This window comes from Sphaerodactylus townsendi, linkage group LG07, assembly GCF_021028975.2.
Source record: "Sphaerodactylus townsendi isolate TG3544 linkage group LG07, MPM_Stown_v2.3, whole genome shotgun sequence".
Taxonomy (NCBI): domain Eukaryota; kingdom Metazoa; phylum Chordata; class Lepidosauria; order Squamata; family Sphaerodactylidae; genus Sphaerodactylus; species Sphaerodactylus townsendi.
This window is the reverse complement of record NC_059431.1, coordinates 106016814-106044254: the sequence shown is the minus strand read 5'-3', so window position 1 is coordinate 106044254 and position 27441 is coordinate 106016814. Positions and strand designations below refer to the sequence as shown.

General features: G+C 43.8%; 1 protein-coding gene across 1 annotated transcript; it reads left to right on the top strand.

Annotated features, from left to right (window-relative positions):
* Positions 1-26996, top strand: AMTN (amelotin). The gene is made up of 11 exons (XM_048503806.1): positions 1-122; positions 257-325; positions 9286-9330; positions 12101-12157; positions 12720-12803; positions 17109-17192; positions 19269-19343; positions 20600-20701; positions 22418-22453; positions 24561-24587; positions 25730-26996. Exons 2-11 carry the CDS (start codon positions 272-274, stop codon positions 26231-26233), a joined length of 1068 nt encoding a protein of 355 aa, XP_048359763.1. The 5' UTR covers positions 1-122; positions 257-271; the 3' UTR covers positions 26234-26996.
* The last annotated feature ends 445 nt before the right edge of the window (positions 26997-27441 follow it).

Sequence of the window (27441 nt, the reverse complement as noted above, 5' to 3'; positions counted from 1 at the left end):
GAGAGTTTAAATACACGCAGGAGTCCTTCACATCTCAATAAGCTTGCTGCTACAAGGAGAAGTGTTTCATCAACACAGTGGGACCCAAACTATTTTATTATTCCTTCCAGATTTTCTACGTGGTAAGATTTCCGACATAGATTTTCTGCACCGTCAGGCTTGCATGTGGCTTCCGAGATAGAAGTTTGCCAGGTGGTGAGTAACTTTGTGCTTAAAAGACACAGAACAAAACAGGATTTCTGATTCCTTCATGCAGGTACCAATTTGAAACATGAAGATGGTAATTCTGTTGCTCTCTCTTCTGGGATTGACCATCGCCTTTCCAGTGAGTAGCTTTTAATTTACTCAGCTTTTACTCACTCACTCACTCCCTCTCTCTCTCTCTCTGGTAATGCATATATTTGGTATGCTTAGTACAGTGAAGAATAAGGAAACCTGGATTCAAATCCTCAGTCTGACATAAAGCTTCACGGGGTGACCTCGGCCCAGCCTGTGGCGCCGCACCTACCATATGGGGAAGCTGTGCAGATAAAATGTGATAGAGTGTCTGTATTGGTAAACGCGGTATTAAACTTGATTATTACAAGTTCAGATATGGGACTCTGGCTGCTACAATCCTAACCCTAAATTGGCACAGCACTAGAGCAATATGGCTTCTCCTGTCCTAGAGAAATATGGCTTCTTCTGTACAATGAAGAAATTTCATGCCTCTTGTTTTGTGTTGTTTTACTATTAGATGTGAACTGTAGTTTTCCCAGACATTTCTAGGAATCATAAATTCTCTGGTGGCCTGGAAATAGGACTGCCAGCCTCCAGATAGGGCAGGAGATCTCCTGGAATTACAGCTGAACTCCAGACTACATCAATGGCTTAGTTGTTTGAAAGTGTTGTTCCACTTCTCTTGGATAAAATGGCCATTTTGGAAGGTGGACTGTGTGGGATTATGCCCTACTAAGGTCCCTCCCCTTGAAACTCTATTCCCTCAGGCTCCATCCTCAGATATCCAGGTATTTCTGAACCTTTAGTTGGCAACCCTACCTGGAAGGAGCTCTTGTTTCCAGCTGTGGAATGGGGTTCCAGATGTCCTCCTACCAGACAAAACTAGTAGAGTGCTACGAACTAGATGTGCCAGGCTTCACGTTTGTGAATTGCATAGAACTACATTAATAATTTTTTGAGAGGGAGATATACACTCAAAAAGTTGCCCCTTTCAGGCTTAGCAACTAAGCAGCTTTCTGGATGGACTGGAAGTCCTTTACTTATTTGGAGTCACCATCTGTATTTCCTTAAAACGAAAAGTCATACCAAAAATGTCCATTTTTTCAGGGGGTTTTAGTAACTGGATACCTCGGACCACACAGATATTAGACAGAATACAATGAATCAGGCAGTATGTTTGTCTATTTTCAAAGATTGTTCCAAGAATAAAAGACAACAGAGATAATGTCTCCTGGAAAGACATGACTTGCTACTTCTCTGGTTGGGTCACAAGAAGCCCAGTTACCACATTTAAATAAATAGGTCATTCATAAGTTATTTTACACTGGATTTCCTCCCAGCAGTGAACTCTTATTTGTGATGCATCCCAGGCATTACAGCTAGATGAATGAGAGATAGAGAGGAGGCTTCTTTGGTATATGTTGCTTGATATTTCCCCTCATGTAAGTGATGCTATTTCTGTTTTTCCCAAACATCTACCAGTCAAGGCACAACGTTCTTAGTGAAATATAACTGAGGGCACACTTCACTGTAAAATTCAATGTTCTTGTTATTCAGCCATACATGGCCAGGAAAGGGTGCTTACGCCTGGGGCTATGCAGAGAAGGGTCAGAAGGGTCAGAACCCATTGGGTTCTCCTGACATAACATATTGCGGGCATAGCTGATAGGGAAGGAGATTTATCCATTTAAAAGGTTTGTATCCCACATTTCTACCCAATTAAGTCCCCACAAGGCAGACAGCAATTAAAAATCAACTTCTGCCAACTCACAGAGAGCCAGCATGGCGTAGTGGTGAAGAGCAGGTGGATTCTAATCTGGAGAGCCGGGTTTGATTCTCCACTCCTCCACCTGAGTGGCAGAGGCTTATCTGGTGAACCAGATGTGTTCCCCAACTCCTTCATTCCTGCTGGGTGTCCTTGGGGCTAGTCACAGTTCTCTCAGAACTCTCTCAGCCCCACCTACCTCACAGGGTGTCTGTTGTGGGGAGAGGAAGGGAAAGGAGCTTGTAAGCCACCTTGAGCCTCCTTACAGGAGAGAAAGGTGGGGTATAAATCCAAATTCCTCCTCCTCTTCCTCCTCTTCTCCTTCTTCTAAACAGATCATGGCAGGAAGGGCTGTGTCAGTACTTGGCACTCACAGCTCTTTTTTACATTCCCAGGGTAACGCCAATCACCACTTTGGGGGTCAGGTAGCAATATTCCTCCAGTCCAGATTGGCTAGGAATCCAAGAGGGTTGGTTTTTTTACTTTCCTCTGGGCATAGAGCAGGAATCACTGGGTAAGTGGGAGGAAGGTAATTGTGTGTTTCTGGTTGTGCAGGGCGCTGGACTAGATGACCCTTGAAATCCTTCCAGCTCTATCTTTCTTTAAAAACAGTATATAATATCAAACCAGCAATTAAAAATAAAGGAGAGTAAGGGAATGCTGATGAAACAGAGACATTTTCATCCACTGATGGAAGACAATGATTGAGGACTGATATAATTTTAGGTCATGATGGAGAATGCCCTTTCTTGGGTTGCCCCCATCTAGGTTCAGTTAATGGGGCATCTAAAATAGGGCCCTGAAAGATGGCTGTAGTGGTCAGGAAGGTTTGTATGAGAGTGGGGGTGGTTAAGCTCCAAAGTCATGGAGGACTTTACAGGTCAATACCAGCACCTTGAACAGGGCCTGGAAGCAAACAAGGAGCCCATGTAGATGGGCCAAGACATGTTGGCCCTTATCGCACAAATCCCCTAAAACGTTTTAAAAATGTTTTCAGTTCACCCCACTCCTTTGCAATGATGTATGTCTGCACTCATCCCCTTGAAACAATTCCTGGCCGCCATTAAATGATCCCCCCACCTTTCAATTCTGGGTTGAATCGATGCTTCAGTGATTCACAACCTTCTGCTGCATTCTATACTCCTCATATATTTGATGTTTCAAAGACTGCCCCCCCCCCAATAAAAGAACAAACAGAGAAATAAATAAATAGGCAAGGGGAGAAAGAGTGAGCTTACAAAATGGCACCAAGGAGGAAGTTCAGGGAAGCAAAGAAGCGTGGGAAACATAGTCAATAGATCACACAGCAGCTAAAGACGTTTTCAAAACGTTTCGGCCAGAGAATCATTTTTAAAAAGGGAGTCATTTAAAATGTTTTGAGGCTGGAAATTAAACGTTAGGGGGTTAAAACAATGTAGAACTCCATGGGTACATTTCATTTCCTGCCTCAAAAAGGTCCGCGCGGAAAGTCTCTACAATCTTCTCTAGGCAGCGTTCTTGCGGCAGCGTAGTGAAGGTGATGGTGGGGTAGTAGAAGAAAGGGAACATAAAAGAGAAAGGTCCCTCTTATCATCCTATGATGTCTCTATCTTGCCTGTGAAATTTCAGTGATTACCTAGTATGTGAAGGATGGATTAGGCAGAAACTACTGTGTAGCCATGAATCCCTGACCTTAGCAAATGGTTGCCTACTTCAGAGCTCTTCAAACACATAGTTTACGGCAGAAGATTCAGCAGGATTTTCCAGCACAATTTTAGAATGCTTTTCACTACTCATTTAGGGTGCTTTGAAATGCAGTTTGTTTTCAGGTGCAGAATAACACAAATAACAAAATAATTTAAGCACCGTCTCCGTTGTAGGGTTGTGCATCTAGACTGCTCATCACTTTTTCCTTTAAAGTATATGTAAACAACACCCAGAAATGTCTTGTCGGTCACTTCTGTATTCTAAAGTAATGTTCACTGATTAACCATATGATGGACAGTAAAGAATACTTGAATGTTCCTTTCCCAACAACATCCTTAGAAGAATCGCAAGTCTCTAAAATGACAAAAACTAGAAGCATTTGGAAGTGTAATGGTTAGAATGTCTGTGTAGGATTTAGGAAATCTGGGCACAAATTTATTTATTTCCTTCATCTATACTCCACTTTTCTCCTCCATTATTACCCTTATAAAATCCCTGTGTGTTAGGGTAGGCTGTGTGACTAGCCCAAGGTCACTCAGCAAGCTTCCATGGCAGACTAGGGATTTGAACCCAGATCTCCCAGATCTAATCTGACACTCTGACCACTACATCAGGTTGGGCCATGAAGTTCACTTGGATGAAGTCGGGCCAGTCATGCTCTCTCAATCTAACTTACTGTTGGGAGAAATATACTTATAGAAGAAGAAGAAGAAGAGTTTGGATTTATATCCCCCCTTTCTCTCCTGCAGGAGACTCAAAGGGGCTTACAATCTCCTTGCCCTTCCCACCTCATAACAAACACCCTGTGATGTAGGTGGGGCTGAGAGAGCTCCGAGAAGCTGGGACTAGCCCAAGATCACCCAGCTGGCGTGTGTGGGAGTGTACAGGCTAATCTGAGTTCCCCAGATAAGCCTTCACAGCTCAGGCGGCAGAGCGGGGAATCAAACCTGGTTCGTCCAGATTAGATACATGAGCTCTTAACCTCCTACGCCACTGCTGCAGAGTTAGCGCAATAAGGAGGCAGAGACAGTTGCTTTACTGAAATAAAGTTTTCTTACTAACAGGGAAGGGTAACTTGGAAGAAAACAAGAAACATCTTTCTAACTAGCTATCTCCAACTGCCAGCTTACTTAGACTATCACATGGCTACTACTCACACAGAGAGTTAGACTGAGCCTGCAACTGAGCCTGCGACTAAGGCTGACTGAGCACGTGCAGAGTGTAACAAAGAATATATATCTAAAGCCTACATGCAGACTGGCAAGTAGTCCATGCCAGGTCTACTTGACCAATAGGTTTCAATTACCTGGTCACTGACTTCTGACCTCACTAACTAATTAGCATGCAACAATTAACACCTTCACTACTGGATTGTGTGACTGGCACTTGCCAAATCCCAGCACTTAGCTTCCAAGAAAATAAATAAGAGCCACATGACATCTTGAAGAGTAGCAATTTTTTATTTCAGCATAAACTTTCATGGACTAGAGCCCTCTTTCTCAGGGGTGTTTGCTAGGCCAACATTCAAGGGCAGATTGACCATATTGCCCTGGTAGGCTCCTCCGCTCCTCGGAGGAGGACCTACTCATGATCCCTGGCCCAAAAATGATAAGGCTGGCCTCGATGTGGGGCAGAGCCTTTTCAGCCCTGGCCCCTACCTGGTGGAACAGGCTCCCTAGGGAGATCAGGGCCCTGCGGGACTTACAGAGTTTCCGCAGGGCCTGCAAGACGGACCTGTTCCGCCAGGCATTTGGCCAGCCTGGTTAAAAATACATCTACCGTGTCATCTGGCTTCCCGTGGGCACAAGGGGGGGGGAGGGGAGTAGCCAGACGCCATCCACATTTTTAATGGGTTCTGTTTTTATGTAATTGGTATTTAAATTATGTTTTAATATATGTTTTAACCTGTTGTGAACCGCCCTGAGCCCTCAGGGGGAGGGCGGTATATAAAACTAATAATAATTAAAAAAAATAAAAAGATAAAAAGGCCAACAGGAAAAGTCCCAGTAGTCCTTTGGTCTGGGACACTGTCCTCTGGTGGGGCTGCCCCAGCCCAGACCTGGAGGTCTTTGCTTTGTGTGCATAGGTAGCAGCTACTGCAAGCCTCACTGAGGCAAAAAAGGAGGCACCAGGTCTAGCCAAATCCCATGTGGGGTGGGAAAGAAGGTGTACAGTACAGTGAAGACCTGGAGTTGCCAGCTCCAGGTTGGGAAATTCCTGGAGATTTTAGGGTTGGAGCCTAAGGTGGGTAGAGATTGGGGAATGGAGGGACTTCAATCAGGGACACTGCCACAGAGTCTACCATACAGAGCAGTCCTCCAGACGTCAGTTCGTCACTTGGAGATCAGCTGGAACAGTTCTCCAGCAACCCCAGGTAGGTGAAGGAGATGCTCTTTCTCCCTTCCTCCATCCTTTGGGGAGGGGGTGGGGCTCTTGTTACAGATCTTTTTTCCCCTCCCAGCCCACCCCTCCAGACATATATGCAAAAAGTAATTGTAAACAAGGCCCATGGAATGCAGGAAATACAAGATGAGCTATAATTAAGCAAAATCCCAGTGTAATCAAGAAAAATATAGTTGTAAGGGAAAATGGGACTACCCCATTCATCGTAGCACTCGGAGTGTCAAGAAAATGTACGACATTATTATATGCTTCCCATTTCTCTGAACAGCAAGAAGTTCTAGGGTAAATGCTCTCTTTCCCCCCATGACGGTCCTTTTGGAGGAGTGAATTTGAGACTTATGGATGTTTGGGTATTATTTGGTTTATCAATAAGCATAAAAGCAGAGCACATGGGGTAGCTAGGAGGGAAAGCGTATGCACACCCCTTGAGACATTTTAGTGCACTCACAGCATCTGTTTCCTTCTCTCTGGCTCATTCCGCACATGCAGAATAATGCACTTTCAAACTGCTTTCAGTGCTCTTTGAAGCTGTGCGGAATAGCAAAATCTACTTGCAAACAGTTCTGAAAGTGGTTTGAAAACGCATTATTTTGCATGTGCGGAAGGGGCCTCTTTCTTCCAACTCAAAACCATTATTTGCCTACACATCAACACTCAGCATGCCCTCTCACCTCACCTCACCTCACCTCACCTAGGAGTGGTCACCACCACCGAGATCTGATAGGTACATGAACAGAGCCATTTCCTACCAATTAAGACCCACAGAGATGACTCCCACTGTCGCTGAGAAATGGTTTGACCCAAGGCTAGCCTCCATGCCCCATGGGCTAAACTATTCAGGATGAAAAGACACGTGGGGGGTGAGTGAACCCTGGAAAACTGTCAAACAAGAATAAAAAAACATCATCCACTCTTTCCTACCACAGACACAACGTCACATCTCACTCACACACTTCTGTTGCTTCACAAACTCTGTCAATTTCGTTAGACAGAAAAAATTATGTCCAGATCTCTCGCACTCTGGCACCGTTCTCCATGCAGTGCTTGTATTTGTTTTATGTATTTAAATGCTACCTTTCCACCCAGTTTTGGGTCCCCAAGGCATTGAAACATTTCAAATATTAAAAAGTTTTTTAATGCACTCATGTGCGATATTTGAAACAATTAAATCAAGCCTTTTTTAAAAATTTCATTTTATTTATACCCTGCCCATTCCCAGCCAGGGCTGGGCTCAAGGCATCTTAAATTAAAACAGAATTAGCATTTAAAATACAATACTTATACTGATGCAATATTTAATATTTAGCCAAAAAACTGTCCCAACCCTCAGTGGTGGCATTCAGCCGGTTCGCACCACTTCTGTAGAACCGGTTGTTAAAATGGTGCTTGTATACAACCAGTTGTTAAATTATTTGAATCCCACCACTGGAACTGGTTGTTAAATTATTTGAATCCCACCACTGCTAACCCCTATTCTGACATCAGTTAGTCTCTATTTGTCAGGAGGAGGAAGAGGAAGGGGGAAACAGGTTAGAAGTGCTCAGGGTAAGGTAGACCAACTATTTATTGTCGAAGGCTTTCACGGCTGGAATCACTGGGGTGCTGTGTGGTTTCCGGGCTGTAGGGCCATGTTCTAGCAGCATTCTCTCCTGACGTTTTGCCTGCATCTGTGGCTTCAGAGGATCCTCTGAAGATGCCAGCCACAGATGCAGGCGAAACGTCAGGAGAGAATGCTGCTAGAACACGGCCCTACAGCCCGGAAACCACACAGCACCCCAGATCAACTATTGTTAGTTTAGGAGGACTCAAGGGTGGCCTCAACCAAAGACCTGGTGGAATAACTCCACCTTACAGGCCCTGCTTGGTATATTTCATCTCCGTTTTATAAAACATATTAAATACAAAAGAAACATGCAAATACATAAAATACGCACAAACCGGGAGGAGGGCTAATAAGAGTTAGTGAGGGAACATCAAACAAAACCAAAAATGCCTCACCTGCTGTCAGAAGATGACAGTAGAGGGAGAGAACTGAAACCCAGTCCTAACCCCAAAATACAGTCCAGAAGGATGCTATGATTGATGGTATTGAAAGCCACTGAGCGGTCCAGGGGAATTAACAGGGTTGCTCTCCCCTTGTTCATCTCCCAGTGTAGGTCATCCACCTGCTTTCAATACCATCAATCATAGCATCCTTCTGGACTGTATTTTGGGGTTAGGACTGGGAGACTAGACAGGTAGCGACCCAAGAATGGACCTTCTCGGTTGTGGCACCATTTGGCATCCACCAGGATGACCAAGCTTGTTTTGGTCCCATAACCAGGTGTGAAAACAGACAGAAATTGAGTCAGAAATGGAGTCTCCAGATGATACCCTGAATTTTTGGTGCCGATACATCCAAAAATGCACCCCCTGCAGGAACCCCCTGCAGGAACATCCTAGAAATTTGCCCAAGAATCTTTGTTCTGCATTGAGTTTTCTGCATTGCTGTCAATGGGGGTTGCAGGCTGTGTGGGGAGCACATTTCTGAAGGCACAGTCTCAAAATTTTCAGTGTCTCATCAGGAGACTGCCCTAATGATACCCCCCAGGTTTGGTGCAGTTTGGTTCAGGGGGGCCAAAGTTATGGACCCCCAAAACTGTAGCCCCATCTTCTATTAGCTCCCATTGGAAACAATGGGGGATAGGGGCACCCTCTTTGGGAGTCCATAACTTTGGACTCCCTGAACCAAACCTCACCAAACTTGGGAGGTAGCATAAGGACAGTCCCCTGATGACACACTGAAATTTTGGTGCCACTAGCCTAAAACCTGCGCCCCCTGCAGGCCACAAATGGAAAACCACTAAAATACCCAAAAACGAACCCAGCATTTTGATGCCCCCCACAAGGTGATGCCCTGGGCAGCTGCCCACCTTGCCCAATGGGCATTACGCCAGTGCACCACTGGTTCAATTACCCTGCTTAGGAATGGTATATTTGAGACTAGGCAGTAGTTATATTGTGATGTTGCTATCCTGACCTTCAGCCATGTTTTGAAGTGTTGCACTGTCACAGCGGTAAAGAGGATATGTGCCGATCGTAAGTATTCATGAGCCACTGCAATGTCTTATTATGTCTAGCATGTAAGATTACGCACAGCGAATGATTAATATTAACATTGCTGCTCAGATACGTTTTGATGTATCACATCTGGAATTCCCTTCCTTCCTCAGGTAAATGAACTTACTAGAGCCCTTGCTACAAGCAACAGCAGAGAGGTAAGCCATGTGGGATTATCTGTGTGCTCTGTTGTTAGAAATATTTTTTAAATAAAAACACTACATTTTATGAGTATTCTTTTATAAATCTATAAATAATCTATCAAGACAAAAGCAGGCCACAGTGGGGAAGAGCTAGGTCAGTGATGGCGACCCTTTTCGAGACCGAGCGCCCAAATTGCAACCCAAAACCCACTTATTTATTGCAAAGTGCCAATGCGGCAATTTAACCTGAATAACCCCCTCGAGCAGGGGCCAGCCTGCTGAAGCCTCCAGTAAGTCCCACATGCACCGCTCTGTGCCTCTCTAGCATCTCTGCCACCTCTGCCCCCACCCCCATCCCCCGGGCAGCAGCCACCTGGAGCACAGGCACCAGGCCCGCCAGCCGCGTCCTCCCTGCTCGCTGAGATGCACGCACATCAAGTCCAGCAGTCCAGGCTAGCCTAGATGTGTGTGTGTGGGGGGGACAATTTCCCCCCCACATGATGAACTCTATGTGCATGTGCCCACAGAGAGGGCTGTGAGTGCCACCTCTGGCACCATGCCATAGGTTCGCCACCACTGAGCTAGGTCCTTCCATGTCTGTGATTCATGTGAAAAACAGTATCCAGGCTATGGATCCTGTTGGTATGGCCTTTGCCATAACATTTCCCTGTGTTGACAGTCTGTCCCCTGGTACTGTCCACCTGCTGGTGCTTGCCAGAAATGAGATGAAAAAGCCTGGTATTTTGGGTCTGGTACTGTCATAAAGAATGCCCCTCAAACAGAAGCATGTCTAGGAAAAATGGAGTCCAGGAACAAAATCAGATTTTTCTGTTCCACCCACCCCCTGGTGCCCAGGTCTACTGCCTGGAGTTGGTGCCCAGGTCTACCGCCCGGTGTCGGAGTCCAGGTCTACTGCCAGGATCCGGCGCTAGTGCCCAGGTCTACTGCCCAGAGCTGGCAAGTGTGGCCCAGGCCAGGCGCCCCCCATGTGATTAGATGGCATGCGCTTGGGGACATGTGATATCCCGTGTCCCTCTGGCAGGTACTCCCCTGCCCTCAAATGCATCCCAGAATGCAGAAGAGGACTTAAGTGCATCTCACCCACTGTCTATGGAAGGAGATACCATCATTCACTGCTTTTCCTCGGCTTAGCATCTAAACTGCTGGGTAAATTAGGAGTAGAGTCAAACCTGAAGAACTTGTACTTGGCAACTGTGAATGATGAGGCATGTGGCGGGAAAATGGCCAAGGATGGCACAAGCCATTTTGATGTCCCAGGCAGCAAAATCCAAATGTTCCCCCTCCCCCGCTTACAATTAATTAGGTCGCCTAATTGCCCGGAAGTCCAGCCCAAGCCTTGTTAAAAGGAACTGCAAAAATACCCAGAGTTCAATGGGGCCTGCAAAAAAGAATGTCACAGGGAACTGTGCCCCAGGGCTGAACTCTGTGCTTCAAAGTTGTGCTTCAAAGTTGTGCTTTGTGCCACTGTCCTATCACTGCACTGAGCAAGATTTGAAACCTTCCTCTACCCTAAGGAGTATTCCTCTAACTTCACAGGCTGCTCTGTTGGAAGAAGAGCTTCTTGTTGGAGCAGTGGTTCTCAACCTGGGGGTCGGGACCCCTTTGGGGGTTGAACGACCCTTTCACAAGGGTCGCCTAAGACTTTCTGCATCAGTGTTCTCCATCTGTAAAATGGATAAATGTTAGGGTTGGGGGTCACCCCAACATGAGGAACTGTATTAAAGGGTCGCGGCATTAGGAAGGTTGAGAACCACTGTGTTGGAGGAAGGGTCCTTGGAGGGTGGTTGGATCCAACCACATTCTTTCTCCCTTCCTGCTTAAGGATTAGTGTTCATCCTTAAAATCCCTTTTTCCTTTATGGTAGACCAATGGTCTTATCCTCCCTTATTCCCCTTCCTCCATGTCACACACCCATCTTCCTTCTGGGAATGGGACAGAAGGCAAGATAAAAAAAAATAAGGCTACAAAGCTGTGTTGAGTTAAGCACTTCATTCTCAGCGGCATTACTAGGATTTAAAGCAGTTTACTATGTGCAGCCAAAAGATACTCAGGATTATGGCATACTGCAAATATTTGGCTTCTTCTTTGATGTATTAATTAGTGATGAAAGGGAGCACAATCATGATTATTGAACAGGTTTCGGGGTACGTAAAAGAAATTACAGTGCCGTTTATGTTGGCGTCTTGCTTTTTAGTAAGCCTATTTTCTAAAAGTCCAAGTTTCTCCATTCTTCTGGAGCTGGTGGGCATGATTGAAGAATGGGGAATGAGTGCCACCATAGAATGTCTGCCATCTGGCACAGGGTCTAATGACAAAATGTTGGAAGGTTTCAAGGCAAACGTTCTCTCTTTGTGGAGGTGGCCATTTCAGAATGGGAGCTCTCCACAGATGCAGAGACCTCTCTGGAATTCTCTTGAAGCCGTTCCTGTCCTCCACCAATGAGGTAGGAGAAAGCCATGACGGGCTCTTTTCATTGGGGAAGAGATGCTTCTTGAAAGAAGGCAGTGGGCATCAGGAGTCCCACCAGCAGATGTCACACTGAAGATCACTGTCTTAGTCAAAACGTTTGTTTTGTTTTAATGCTAGCAAATGGACAGTCTACATTTCAGTTGTGTGTGTATAAAAAACCCAGCTGTATTACAAGGAAAATGCGGCATGCACATTGTACACCGCACAATATGAATAGTTCATGTTGCTTCTGTTATGATGAAGAATTCAAATATATTACAAGCTGCATAAAACTGTCTACCCTTCAATTTGTCAGATGTTACGACTGCTGCAGAGGTACAGAGCTTTGGGAAATAATCCACAGCAAACCCAGGTATTGTCTATATTCTTTTCCGAAAGGTTGCTGAAGTTTAATTTTGTCCAGAGAGGTCAGGTCGGCAGCCTGTGCTGTCTCCGGAATTTTTGATCCCTTGTTGCAGAAAAGATAATGATTCAGTTCTGTATTCCTGTCCACCAGTTCGGAGCTAAGTTAATTTGCTACTGAACCTGAAATGTCGATTGCTCAGGGAAACCATAGAGAGAATTACAAGGGAAGGCAAATGGAGTTACATGAAAAGGGTAGCAAGGGGATGACAACGGAGCATTAATGTACTACTGCAACTTGTAGCAGAAGGAAACATAGAAGTCTTTTTTTTTGCCCTTTTTCTGTTTTGGAGGCTTGAACACCACAGCCATAATCCACTATATATTTCTTTTTCATGAATGAAATTACTAAGCATCGGATCAAAGAACAAGATTTTAACTAAACATTTCTGTACAACCATTCTAATGTATTGTTCTTCCGAATCAAAGACATAAAACAAATAGATGGGTGATCTTTTTTTTTAAAGATCACATTGTTTCATTATTAATTTTTTATTATTTTCTGAGGGTAGCAACCGTCAAAACCTGCAGTTGGACTGCCTCCAGCAAAGTTGGTTCCAGATCAGACTACATTAACAAACCCGCTTCCCAATGAGGTAAGACGTATAAAACATGCCCCTATGGAACATACCATCTTTGTTCAGTTTGTTGCTATGGAGGCTGGCATTGCTAGGGCAGAAAGAAATCAGAGATCAGTGCCAATTACCATTCTTTAGTCAACAGGAAACCTGTTTTTTGAAGGAGAACTCTTCGGCCTAGGTTCATTAAGCAAGGCACTGTGAGTAGGCTGGAAACTAAGAGTTTTAATGGGTTGATATGGCGAATGAAACTTGACTATCAAGCAAATCTACTTAGTTCTAGGGGAAGGCGGTGCCTGAATATCTCTGCTAACAGAGATTCTACTCATGTGTTATAGTCGACCACATATACATTTGCTGTCACATTCCATACCAGAAAACTGGGTGTGGTATGTGAAGATAATTCTTTCCTAATTGCTGCTTTTATATATATACTTTTTAACTGAGTGTGCAGAAGAAGAAGAAGAAGAAGAAGAAGAAGAAGAAGAAGAAGAAGAAGAAGAAGAAGAAGAAGAAGAAGAAGAAGAGTTGGATTTATATCTCCCTTTTCTCTCCCATAAGGAGACTCAAAGGGACTGACAATCTCCTTTCCTTCCCCCACCCCCCCAACAAACACCCTGTGAGGTAGGTGGGGCTGAGAGAGCTCAGAAGACCAGATTAGCTCAGACCGTGGCTTCCAGATAGCCTGGGATCCACCTCCCATCAGTTTTTCTGTCAGCATGGCCAATTGGCCATGCTTTCAGTGCCATGGGAATACAATCAGTTCCTGACCATCTGGAGAGCCGCAGGTTCCCTACCCCTGGACTAGCCCAAGGTCACCCAGCTGGCATGTGTTGGAGTGCACAGGCTAATCTGAATTCCTCAAATAAGCCTCCACAGCTCAAGCTTGTGGTAGGTCCCCACCTCTATTTATTCTAAAAATAATAAGTGATAATCTTTACAGCACATTGTACAACAGCAGATGGATTGGGCCAGTACATATTGGGAAGAAGTTGCCATATTTTTAAGGCGTGTTTTACAAAGTAACAATGAGTGATTTTTTTAAGGGTTGACATTTTCTTGATTATATGCCTAATAAAGGTTCTGGACTGGACTGGACTGGACTGGACTGGACTGGGCCAGTACATTACAAAACTGGAAAGTTCAAACTGAAGGACAATGCCAAGACTCAGGGAAGAAGAAGAAGAAGAAGAAGAAGAAGAAGAAGAAGAAGAAGAAGAAGAAGAAGAAGAAGAAGAAGAAGAAGAAGAAGAAGAGGAGGAGGAGGAGGAGGAGGAGGAGGAGGAGGAGGAGGAGGAGGAGGAGGAGGAGGAGGAGGAGGAGGAGGAGGAGTTTGAATTTCCACCCTGGTTTTCTCAACCATAAGGAATCTCACAGTGGCTTACAAACTCTGTCACTTTCTCCCCCCACAACAGACATTTTGTGAGATACGTGGGGCTCAAAGAGTTTAGATTCCGACCCTGAAACCCTTCAACAACCATTAAAAACAGTTTGCTCATCAACAGCAGGCACCTGGTAACTCCAATGGTATAACCCAATCTCATTAGTTCTTGAAAGCGAAGCTGGGTCAGTACTTGGACAGGGGACCCCCCAAGGAAGACTCTGCAGAGGAAGGCCATGGCAAACCACCTCTGCTTCTCACTTGCCTTGAAAGCCCCTTGCTTGAGTTGCTGTGACTTAACAGACTTTGCTTGGAGGTTATTTAAAAACACAGTCTTAAAAGCTCAGCTGGAATGTGTTCCACAGGTTAGGAAAGGCAGCGCCCAGTCCAAAAGAAAGCCACCATGGTTAACAAGGGACGTTGAGGAAATTATTAGGGAAAAAAAGATGTCTTTTAGAAAATGGAAGTCCAACTTAACTGATAAAGAATACCAGAGAGAACACAAATGGTGGCAAAAGAGAAGCAAGTTAGCTGTAAGGGAGGCAAAAAAGGATTATGAGGAACGCATGGCTGTGAACATCAAAACCAGCAACAAACAGTTCTTCAAGTACATCAAAAGCAGGAAGCCAGCAAGGGAAGCTGTAGCCCGTTCAAGTAGATGACAAAGGAACAAAGGGTGTGCTAAAAGATTTATTACAGGGAGAATTGCAGAAAAGCTGAATGAATTCTTTGCATCTGTCTTCAATCTGTTCCAAGAGGAGGTGAGAGGAAAATTCCTGCACTGCCTGAACCAAGCTTCTTAGGGAGGCGAATCTGAGGGAACTAACTAAGATAGTGTGGTAGACAAGGAAGAAGTTCTGGCAGCCATTGATAAACTAAATGCTACCAAATCTCTGGCCCAGATTGCATTCACCCAAGAGTTCTTAAAGAGCTCAAGCATGAAATTGCTGATGTTCTCTAATTTTAATATGCAGTAACTTATCCCTTGAAATCAGGCTCCATCCCTGAAGACTGGAAGATGGCCAATGTCACACCAATCTTTACAGAAAGGGATCTAGGGGGGGACCCGGGAAATTACAGGCCAGTCAGTTTGACATCTGGTTCCTGGTAAATTAGTAGAATCTGTCATTAAAGATAAAATTATAAGAAACATGTAACAAAAGCAAAACCTGCTGAGAGGGAGTCATGGCATGGCTTTTCGCAGAGGTAAACTCCTGTCTTACAAACTTAATTAGAGTTCTTTTGAGGATGTAAATAGGGCATGTGGATAAGTGGGGAACCAGTGGACATTGATCTACTTGGATTTCCAAAAGGCTTTTGACAAAAGTTCCTCACCAGAGACTATTGAGTAAACTGTTCAATGAAGCAGGAATAAGAGAGGGAAGTCCTCCTATGGATTAAAAAACTGGTTGAGAAACAGGAAGCAAAGAGTGGGTGTAAAATGGGAAATTCTCTCACAATGGAGAGATGTGGGGAGTGGTGTCCCCAAGGATCCGTGACATTGGGACCAGTGCTCTTTAACCCATTCATAAAATGACCTGGAAGTAGGGGTGGGTAGGCGTGGTGGCCAAGTTTGCAGATGATACCAATTAAATTAATGTAGGGGTGGTGAGAACCACAAAGGATATGGTGAGGAGCTCCAAGCCGGACCTTGGATAAATTAGGTGGTGGAGCTGTAATAAGAAATGGCAAATGCAGTTCAATGTAGCAAAAATGCAAAGTGATGCAACATAGGGCAAAAAATCCAAACTTCACATACACATCGGCTACAGGGTCAGTTTGGCTATCAGTCACAGACCAGGAGAAGGGATTTTAAGCGCCTTAATTGATAGTTCCATGGGAATAAGCCAACTCAATGTAATGGCAGCTGTGAAAAAGGCGAACTCTATGCTGGGGATAATCAGGAAAGGAATTGATAATAAACTGTAAAGATTGTCATGCCTCTTATATAATGTCGCAGGCGACTCACACACTTGGAGAGTACTGTGTGTCAGTCTCTGGGCTCACCACATCTCAAAAAAGGATATTGAAGAGATAGAAAAGTGCAGAGAAGGGCAACGAGGATGATTGAGGGACTGGAGCACCTTCCTTATGAGGAAAGGCTGCAGCTTTTGGGACTACTTTTGAGTTTGGAGAGGAGACGCCTGAGGGGGGGATATGGGATTGAAGTCTATAAAATTATGCATGGGGTAGAAAAATGTTGACAGAGAGAAATTTTTCTCTTCTCTTTCTCTTACAATACTCAGGAACCAGGGGGGCATTCTATTGTTGAAAAGAAATGCTGGGGGAAGAATTAGGAACTAATAAAGAGGAAACTTACTTCTTCACGCTAACGCAGGATTATGTTTGGAATATGCTGCCACAGGAGGTGGTGATGGCCACTAACCTGGATAGCTTTAAAAGGGGCTTGGACAGATTTATGGAGGAGAAGTCAATTTATGGCTACCAATCTTGATCCTCTTTGATCTGAGATTGCAAATGCCTTAACAGTCCAGGTGCTCGGGAGCAACAGCCGCAGAAGGCCATTGCTTTCACATCCTACATGTGAACTCCCAAAGGCACCTGGTGGGCCACTGCGAGTAGCAGAGAGCTGGACTAGATGGACTCTGGTCTGATCCAGCTGGCTTGTTCTTATGTTCTTATGTTCTTACTTTATAAACAGAAGACTTGGAATGATTTCAGAATGGAATGCTTCTATCTTAAAGTTAGTCATTTGGAAATAAGTCTCATTGATTTCCACTGGATTTACTTCTCAGGAAAGACGTTTCATCACTTTTAGTCAGATTTAACTTTTTGGGGGGGATGGGGGGGGGAGGAGGTATACTGCATGATCAATATCTAGAACTTTCAAGCTATGCTATCTCTATTACTTATAGCTGATTTGTCAGATTACATTTTTAAACTACTTGTTGATAAAGACGTCTCTTTGCCATTTTTGACAGGCTACTCCACTTGAATGGCCATTTATTAATTTCCCCAAGACTCTTCCAAGAATCCCATTGGATCTAGGAACGACAAACTTGCAAGTAAGAAAGCTTGGGATGTGTACAGTAATTTTGCTTGGGTTGAGCTATTATTTTTCATGGAAATGGTTGATTTACTTCTTTAGTAATATATTATATGACATACTTGGAATCTTTACCACATTTCGAAAATGTTTACATTGTTTTCAGTAGCAAACACATTCCTACTTACAACTTCTTGTCCTGCTCCAAATTGGAGCAAAGTTTTTGGCATATTGAGAAGAGTTGCCAACAACCTGGTGAAAAAAATGTCCTGCCTCTTTAATACAGGCTTAGTGTTTGGAAATGGACTGCTTTTCATGCCATGAAGGTACATAACATCACCTGGTAAATAACATCCCCAAACCGCCTGTTGAAGGGGCAGAGCGGTTTCTCTCCAGGTTGTTTATTATTTATTTATTTATTTGATGCTTACTAGGGATTCCCCAACTCTTCCATATTAACCACTTTCACTAAATATATTCCTTTGACTATCTGGATAAACATTTCCTCTTATCTTCAGTAAACAGGGGTGTGACGATGTAAGCAAGTAAGACCTTGGCAGTTACCCTAAATTACTTTTGACTTAGAGAATCTGTACATTTGACTAAGAGAATTTGTACATTTTCTAATATTCCTCTGGAAGTTACTTATCACCACCTCCAGATGTTCAAGCAGCTTTTTAATTGATTCTCACTGGTCACTGCTTGGAGCAATGATTTCCAGTCTTTTGGTATCTGGTGCAGTGTTTTTGCATGAGAATTAAAATTGGAGACACATTTTACATATGCAAAAATGATCTCAGTCACTTCCAAGAATAGACCAGTGAATGCTCCTCGTTTCATTTATTTTTATAATCAATAAATAATAACAGAAAACCCATCACAGCTAGTTGATTCTGGCTGTGATAGTCTTTGATAATACACAAAATATTTATATTTTTGTCAACGTCTTCAGCTCTCTGTTCTTCACTGTTGGTTTCGGGGATTCCAGTGGTAGACACATGTCTTATGGGCTTTTATAACCAGCAAATGTGGTCTCTAAACTTACAATGTATCTCATCTATGTAAATATATAGATCATCTATTGTGCTGATTGATTAATGTGCAATAAATAATCAATAGGAATGCACGCCGCAATGCAAACACTGCCGGAACGCGTTGAACAAACAAACAGTCAACCACTGGATCCCCATGCCTACAAAATAGCATCCTGGTGCGGCACCGTTACCACCCCATCGCGTCGAAGCGTGGGCTTCACTGGGCACGCCGAGGTCCCGCCCAGGCACAACATGCGCGCCCGTATCGTTCGCGCAGCCTGGCAAAATGAAACCGTCTGGACCTGGAGAGGATTACGTTCTACATTCAGATTCTTACTCCAGTTGACATACTTCTGGTTCCAAGTGTTCCCCTTTCTCGAAGATCTGGAGCTGGAAGGATAATAAATTGTGTTTTCTGGCAAGATAATAATAATACTTCCTGGATTTCCCAGCTCAGATCAGCTATAGTAGCATAGCAATTCTCGCACATCCTTCTGCAGAACTATCGATACTGAAAAAAAGATAAAGATGTAGACAGATTATGTTTATGGGGTGGTTTGCCAGTTCAGATTCAAACCTGATTCTTCCAGACTGTAGTCTGACACTCTAACCATGACATCATACATAGAGAGCATTGAATGGTCGAATGGATCAAATATGGATACCTCGAAGGAAACATGTTATTCCAAGCAATAACTATAGATAGGTGAAGTTCTGCCAATTTCAGGCAAATGTGGAGTCCCGATGGATGTAATCTAACTTCTAGAATACCCAGCATGAACATCACAAATGGGACTTGCTAATTTTTCTTTTTCTTTTGCCTAGCCAATAGTTTGATGTACCGAGACTTAAATGATTTTGCAGTATTTATTTTGGTAACTTTTGCACATGCAGAATAATGCACTGCCAATCCACTTTCACAATGGTTTGCAAGTGGATTTCGCTATTTCGCACAGCAAAATCCAGCTGAAAAGGCATTGAAAGTGGATTGCAAGTGGATTATTCTGCATGTGCGGAAGTGCCCTTAACAAGCCAGACCTCAACCATTCCTTGTTTTACAGCCCATGCCTGGCTTGAACATGCCTGGCTTGAACATGTTGCCTTACACACAGATGATTCCAATAGACATCAATACTGTAAGTGCCCCCCCTCAATTTGGCATTCCATTTGTTTGTTGTTTTGCAAGGTTTTTTAATTCACAAACAAATCCAGTCTCAGTGTGTAATGACTAGCACCGTATTAATTTTAGAGATAGCTGTGTTGAGATCAGAAGATACCACTTTGATTAGTCCTCGTACAAATGTTTTGTTTGGCTGAAAAGTGTGAATAAAATGTGGGCTATATGTCCCTATTTTCAAGGGATTTTCTGTAGTTGCTGGTATCTATCCCAATTCGTCCATTTGGTGTGTGTAAGATTGTGAATGAAAGTAATTCACTAGAAAGTAATTCACTAGAAGTAATTCACTAGACGCTGTTTTACAAGCGTCTGCTTTCTCCCCAAGATCTCTAAAAATTAAATCTTTGAATTGGAAGGGAGTGGGAGGGTGTGGGGAAGGATATATCTCATATCCAGCACACCAGCAGGGAATACATGCACCTGGTCACTGGAGCACCATAAAACTCACAGCCTGACGGATTACAGTCTGCAGGTGATGAAATTAATTTCGAAATTACTCATAATATGATAGAGGACGATTATATATCTATAGCACATTTTTGACCAACGGAATAAAAACACACCCTCTTGCCTTCGAATCAGCACAGAACAGACCACTGCAGAGGAAATGAATTCAGTTAGCTGAAAAGAGCCTCCAGCTATAATTGTGAGCGCAGGTTTTTGTCTGAAGGTGAAGGAAATGAGGAACCTACATCTCCTCTTCCCACATGTACTCATTGTACATCGGTATCTTAACTACGGATCTTCCAAGTTCAAGCCCCGCACTGACAAAATTCAATTTGCTCTTGAAAAGGGCTGGATACCAAAGAGCAATGCTCCCTAGTACCTGTTAATCAAGAACTGTGTGAGCAAAAGATAGATATCTTTAGCGTTGCCAGCCTCCAGGTAGGGCCTGGAGATCTCCCAGAAGTACAACTGATCTCCAGACTACAGAAATCAATTCCCCTGGAGAAATTGTTACTTTAGAAGATGGGTTGTATCCTGCTGAGGTATTTCCTTTTCCCAAACCCCTCCCTCCTCAGGCTCCGCCCCCAAAACTTCAGGCATGAATGGGCAACCCAGTCAATCAGCCATTCATTATTTTTGGAATTAAACATAACAGCTTGCCAGTTATTAGGAGTTCATATACGGACATCTAATTCTAAGCAGTTTAGCTCTCAATGCCTTTTTGACTGGTTTCTAATGGTTTCTGTTCCTTCCCTGCTTGTCATATAGCTTATTACTCTGTTAGGACTTGGAGGATTACCTTCAACACAAACCCTACCTTTACCAGGGGGTGGAATGAACGTCCCACAGCAACTGCTGCCCCCACCACAAGCAAGTATTTTATATCCTCTTTAGCCATCTATATTGGCTAGTTCCCATCTATTTAACCAACACATCAGTTCCTGTGTAGGAGACTGTGATAGGTACAGTGCTGAAGCTCATCTGATTTTCTCGATAAACCATTGCACTGTTTACAATGTTGTTCATTCATCTCTTTATGTATGCATGTACTAGATCAGGGGTACCCTACTTTTTGAGTCTGTGGATGGCACCACAACAAAATGACTGTCTGGGAGAGGCAATCACAAAATGGCTGCCACTGGTGCTGAAGCCAATCACAAAGTGTTGAGAGATGGCAAGCCAAGCATCCTCCTACAATAGAGCATTCCCTACATGCACAGGTGTCAAACTCGCGGCCCTCCAGAAGTTCATGAACTACAATTCCCATCAGCCCTTGCCAGTATAGCCAATGCTCATGTTGGGAGGGATTGATGGGAATTGTAGTTCTTGAACCTCTGGAGGGCTGTAAGTTTGACACCTGTGCAGGGATACTTTTGGGGTTATCTCCTACACAATGAAGTGGAGGAAAGCCTATATCAGCTCTTTGCTTTAGGGAAGAGATGGTGGGTCCAACAAACAAATGGATCTCTGGAAGGTCACAGGAAGACCACCATGGCTGGGGGTCAATGCATTCCACAGTATGTATGAATGGGAAGGATGATGATGCTAGTTCATTCTCTCTCACCAGAGAACTCATGAAAAGATAGGGATGAGCAACAACAATGCCACCCTGAATAAAATGAGAGCTGAAATAGCATTGAGGTGTAAATGAGAAAACTGTCATCAAAAATCACCTTAGCCATTTGTTTCCAATCTGGCCTAGCACAATTTGATGTGTTCTTTTGAGGTTCCTGTCTTTAACAAGAGAATATTACTACTACCAGAATGGAGCCGAACTGTCGGACCAGCCTTTCATGATCCTTGTTAGTAATGCTGAGATCTTTAGCACTTGAGAACGCTGCTCACAATTTGTTTCCCACTTGAAGTTTAAACACGACTGAGTTTGCTCATTGCTAGGATAAGCATGGTAGGAGAAATGGCCACCCCCACTCCTCCAGTGTTACCTGTTTCCTTGTTACAAGTAGGTTTCCCCAAGACAGACAGGTGAGGAGGGAGGCAGAGAGGAGGGGAATTACAAGGCTCACTACTGAGCACAGACTGGTCTTCCTAGTTTTGGATCAGGATTACTATGAAGCATACTCAGTACTTTGGGAAAGTGCTTTTTAAATATACCTGCTTTTCCTCCTCAGGAGAACCAATGCAGGCACATTCCAGCATAAAAGACTTTGTACAGATATTTGTATCAGTTTAGACAGGGAACCAATGGCTGCGACAGACGGGGCAACGGGCAGCATAATTCATGTGCCTGCTAATGTTCTGTAGAGGAAAGGATTTTCAAAGGTACAGATTTTCTCTCTCCTGTGCAACAAACTACTCCTCCAAAATTTGCTCTTCTACCAGCTTTTAATAGAGCAGCAATTCTCTCAGTCCCTGCCAGCGATTCCCTTATTTACAGAATTACTTGGGAAAAAAATGTTTTTAGCAAGCATTTACTATTGTCAAGCCTGACTACTACTGCGGTAGGGTTTTCTTGGATAGCCATGTCAAGACAGTGTATAGTGTCAGAGCCAAGGAAGTAATTGTCTTATCCGCAGTTTGCCAAAAGAAGTGAATAGCCTAAATATAATTATTACTGCTTTTTTGCAGATGCTTCCAATTATATTTGCACAAATGGGACCACAGGTAAGCATATAGATTGTGAAGACATCATCCCTCAGATCTGGCATGACATTTTTTTCCACATCGAGCCTCAAAAATTAGATACCAAATGGAATGAAATTGCATTAAATGGCTAAGGCAGTGATTCCCAACCAGGGTTCCATGGTACCCTGGGGTGCCATGAGCACGTCCCAGGGGTACCATGACAATACTACTGCCTGCCCGCCCCCCCAGAATCAAATGGATTTTGAAGGGGGAGTTTTAAACAACATTGAAAAACAGCATCGTTTCATGTGCCTAAATTTGGCGTGGATTGGGGGGGGGTAGATTTAAAGGGAGCTTTCCCTTTAAATCCCCCCAATCCATGCCGAATTTAGGCAAACAAACAACGCGGCTGTCAACGCTGCTTTCCTTCCCCTCCCCTCCTCCTGCTTGCCACTCCCCCCACCTACAGGCTAAAAACAGAAAAAAAAAACCTTTAAAATGCAAAATAAATAAATAAAATCAAACGAACCTCAAGGGTACCCTGAGATATGAAGAGTGAGGTCAAGGGTACCGCGACGTTGAAAAGGTTGGGAAACACTGGGCTAAGGATTAGTATACCAAAGTGGTTCAGGGATTGACATACCTCCATCAATGTCAGAGAATGACTGCTCCCATTTATACATTTGTTTAAAACATTTATAAGACCACATGCCTCCCAGAAAACTAGGGCCCCATGATGAATATCATAAAAACAAAAATAACCATTAAAATAACTTGCAATACAGATTGCAAGGGAGCAGCAGTGGCAAAGTGGTTAAGAGCAGATGTACTCTAATCGGGAGGAACCGAGTTTGATTCCTTGCTCTGCTGCCTGAGCTGTGGAGGCTTATTTGGGGAATTCAGATTAGCCTGTGTACTCCCACACACGCCAGCTGGGTGACCTTGGGCTAGTCACAGTTCTTCTGAGCTCTCTCAGCCCCACCTACCTCACAGGGTGTTTGTTGTGAGGGGGGAAGGGAAAGGAGCTTGTAAGCCCCTTTGAGTCTCCTATAGGAGAGAAAGGGGTGATATAAATCCAACTCTTCTTCTTCTTCTTCTTCTTCTTCTTCTTCTTCTTCTTCTTCTTCTTCTTCTTCTTCTTCTTCTTCTTCTTCTTCTTCTTCTTCTTCTTCTTCTTCTTGTAAAGGCAGGTGATAATTGGATGAAGCCAGCTGTTTCTCTCGGCTTCACCTAAGTCCTCTTCCTTACTACAACCTTTGTTTCATGCATCATTTATGCAGATCCCATAATCCCAAGCATTGCATTTTTTTGTGATAGAGGGGGCTCCCTCTTCCTTTTTTGTCTCTCCTGCAGATAAGTGGGTTGGACCCAACCTCGTATTTGCAACGTGTCTTGAGAGCTTCAAAGCTCTACAGAAACAGTAAACTTTTATTAACCTCACTGTCAAGGCCTGGCTCAAGATGATAAGCATTTCCATATCTAAACCGGAAGTAAAATGTTGGGAGCCCATATAGAATGATGTGGGAGTTTCATCTTTCTCCAAGGATGAATCCAGACATTCACAACGGTCTTGGCATCCCACTGCCATCTTTATGATATTGTATCTTGATTTCCCTTCTTTTTCCCCATGACATTCAATCATTTGGACTGTAAATGCCAGTTAATTTTTCAGTGTAGTGACTACAAGAAGCTAATATATGATGTGGGAACAGCATTCCCCTTATATTATATAACCTTATAAGTTATATAGGTTCTGCAGTTTGTGAAACAGAATCCAGCATTTTCTCTCCCTTCCCCGCTCCCTGATCCTAGAATTAAGGAATTGACTTGAATTGAAATAGAAATAAAACTGAAATGATAGCAAGTTTTTTATATTGCCAGATATCCAGATTTGGTTTTTTGATGTCATTGCCTGACCTCAGAATTCAGTACTGAATATCAGAATCCAAGATATGCCTATTTTGATTAGTTGAATGAACTGGTATAATATGTGTCACAGAAGGGAAGCTCATGGCCTGCGTTTTTGCAATTTGGTACTTAGAAAACCTTGTAAGGCTACTCTTTTGCTTAAAAAAACCAACCTCTGTTCAGTTTGTCTTTAATTTTAATTCTGTCTCCTTCTTCCCTTTTTTTGTTTGCATTTTAGGGTGCAGTGCTCAGCTCAGAAGAAATGGTAAATAGTTCACTTCTTGATATCTATAATGATGCTATAACCTGGCTTGTCAGAATCAATCAGCACCAGACTGTTTTTGGCCCACTTGGCTGATTTGGCGGGCTACTAACTATTATGGCCTTTATGAGCCCTGCTGCCACCAGGACAGCATTTAATCCATGCAAATACTGGGAAGACTGCAGAATTCGGTACTGGTTTGAGAATTCAGCATCCTGAAGCATCATAGCTTTTGCTATACAGAAGATAAATTTTCTAGCCCTTGTGGCAGTGAAGACAGAGCCATTTTTGGGGATAATGACTGATAGATGGGATGTGGCAAGAAAAACTCTCTCTCTGTGTGTGAGGGTTACTTAGTAGGATCTTGGAGTACCTTCCTTATGAGGAGAGGCTGCAGGGTTTGGGACTCTTTAGTTTGGAGAGGAGATACCTGAGGGGGAATATGATTGAAGTCTATAAAATTATGCATGGGGTAGAAAATGTTGACAGAGAGAAAATTTTCTCTTTCTCACAATACTAGAACCAGGGGGCATACATTGAAAATGCTGGGGGGAAGAATTAAGACTGATAAAAGGAAACACTTCTTCACACAACGTGTGATTGGTGTTTGAAATATGCTGTCACAGGAGGTGGTGATGGCCACTAACCTGGATAGCTTTAGAAAGGGCTTGGACAGATTTATGGAAGAGAAGTTGATCTATGGCTACCAATCTTGATCCTCCTTGATCTGAGATTGCAAATGCCTTAGCAGACCAGGTGCTCAGGAGCAGCAGCAGCAGAAGGCCATTGCTTTCACATCCTGCATGTGAGCTCCCAAAGGTATCTGGTGGGCCACTGCGAGTAGCAGAGTGCTGGACTAGATGGACTCTGGTCTGATCCAGCAGGCTAGTTCTTATGTTCTTATGTTCTTATGATCTCCAGTGGGTTTCAGTCCATCACCCTTTTCCATTATGGAGAAACTGGAACCAGGAAGCACAGTTGTTCCTTGCCAATTTTCAGGTGGTAGCTGCTGGTCAGAATAGAAAATACTGAGTCTACAGGCAAATGGGACAATTCAGCACAAGGCAGCTCTGTGTGTGTTCCTCTGTGATTTGTGCTCACAGTCTAAGATCCTAACATGCATTGTCTCTCATTTCCCCAAACAGCAATCACAGTCTCAGGTTTTTACTGGGTTACTTCTTCCTGGAATGCAAGGAGTATTGATCCCTTCAGGCCAGGCTGAAGCCCTGCCTGAAGGTCAAGAGGGGCTACTTCCAGCAGGCCAGGCAGGATCCAACCCAGGCAACACAGCCGGTCAGCTGCCATTTCCAGAGGGCACCGCAGATGCGACGGCCTTGGCAGGCATCCAGAAGGTCTCCCCAGAAATGAACGATGACTTGAGAGGGACAGCAAATGGACTGTATCCAACTCCCTCCGGCTTCAGACAGCCAGGTCATGACCACAGTGTCACCCAGTATCCATTTGTAGAACCCACTGCGTTCGTCAAATTAAATATGGAACCAAGTGAGCTTCGGGAGCCACCTACTACAATCGCAAGACCCGAGAATGACAACACTCTGGGTGGTCATACTTTGGCCCAATCACTTGTGAGAGGAGACAGTCACATGCCAGTAACCACTGTGAAGAGCAAACCATTAAGAGAACCCTAAAGAAGGAGTATTTAATCCCATGTGTGGTGTGCATTGATCATCACTGCAGATGTTAAGGTGCAAGTTAAGGTGGTAACTTCTGTTAAGTTTAAAGTAGGAACGACAAGGATTTTTGTAAATTATGATTATTTGAAATCTGAGAATACTATATGTCTAACACCCTGACCATAATTTAACTGTAGTTCTATATCCTGGGGGTTGTTTTGTTCTGGAATCTTATGAAAATGTCCTTCTAGCTGCCTCTGTCTGGTAAAACTAAGGAAAGAATTCCCAGCAGTTTCGCAGAGAAAGACAGGGAACGCCCTGGGAATGATGGTGAGGATAGTGGTCCATATCACCATTTTATGGACATGGATTTAACATTTCCTTCTCTAGGTCTATGGGATTATGACAGTTTGTTGCTGCTGGGTCTATATGATAGAACAGTACTCCATTTAAATATCTGGTAAATTAAGTCTGCAGTCTCCACACTGATAAAAGAAAGTGACCTATTTTTGCTAAGACTGCCAGCCCCAGGTTGGGAAATTCCTATAGATTTTAGAACAGTACATGGAGAGAGTGGATTTTGGGAAGGAGAGGGAGGTCAGCAGGGATATGATGCCATACTACCCAAATTATTGTTTCAACGCAACAGTATCATAATATAAGGTGACCAGATGGTCACCTTTGTGAACCAGGACGGGGGTAGGCGGCCGCGCGCGCAGCCGCAGGAGCGCACAGCCTTCTGGGGCGCTGCCGTTTCCCGCCCTGTCACAGGGCAGGAAATGGCAGCACCCCAGAAGGCCGTGCTCCTGCGGCCGTGTGTGGGGGAGGCTGCCACACTGCTTTGCGCCCCAGAAGGCAGTGGAGCAGCCTCCCAAAAATCGGGACAATGGAAATAACCCGCGGGACGCGGGACAAATTGTGTGAAGGCGGGACTGTCCCACCAAAAGCGGGATGTCTGGTCAGCCTATCCTAATATCCAACACTGAACAGCTGCAGCCTAATAAATCCTCTGAAGGATTTCATATAGACAAAGGTAGTCAGAGTTCAAGTGCGTTTGCTATATTTCATGGTTTCATAGGACTTGGTGGATGGTTATGTATGCCATGTGCTTCTCCTTTCCTTCTGGACATCTCAGTGTGACGTATCCTTGCTGTTTTTAATTATTGTTGGCCTTGTTGAATAAACCATATATCAATAAATATATTTTGAAAGGCATATGATCG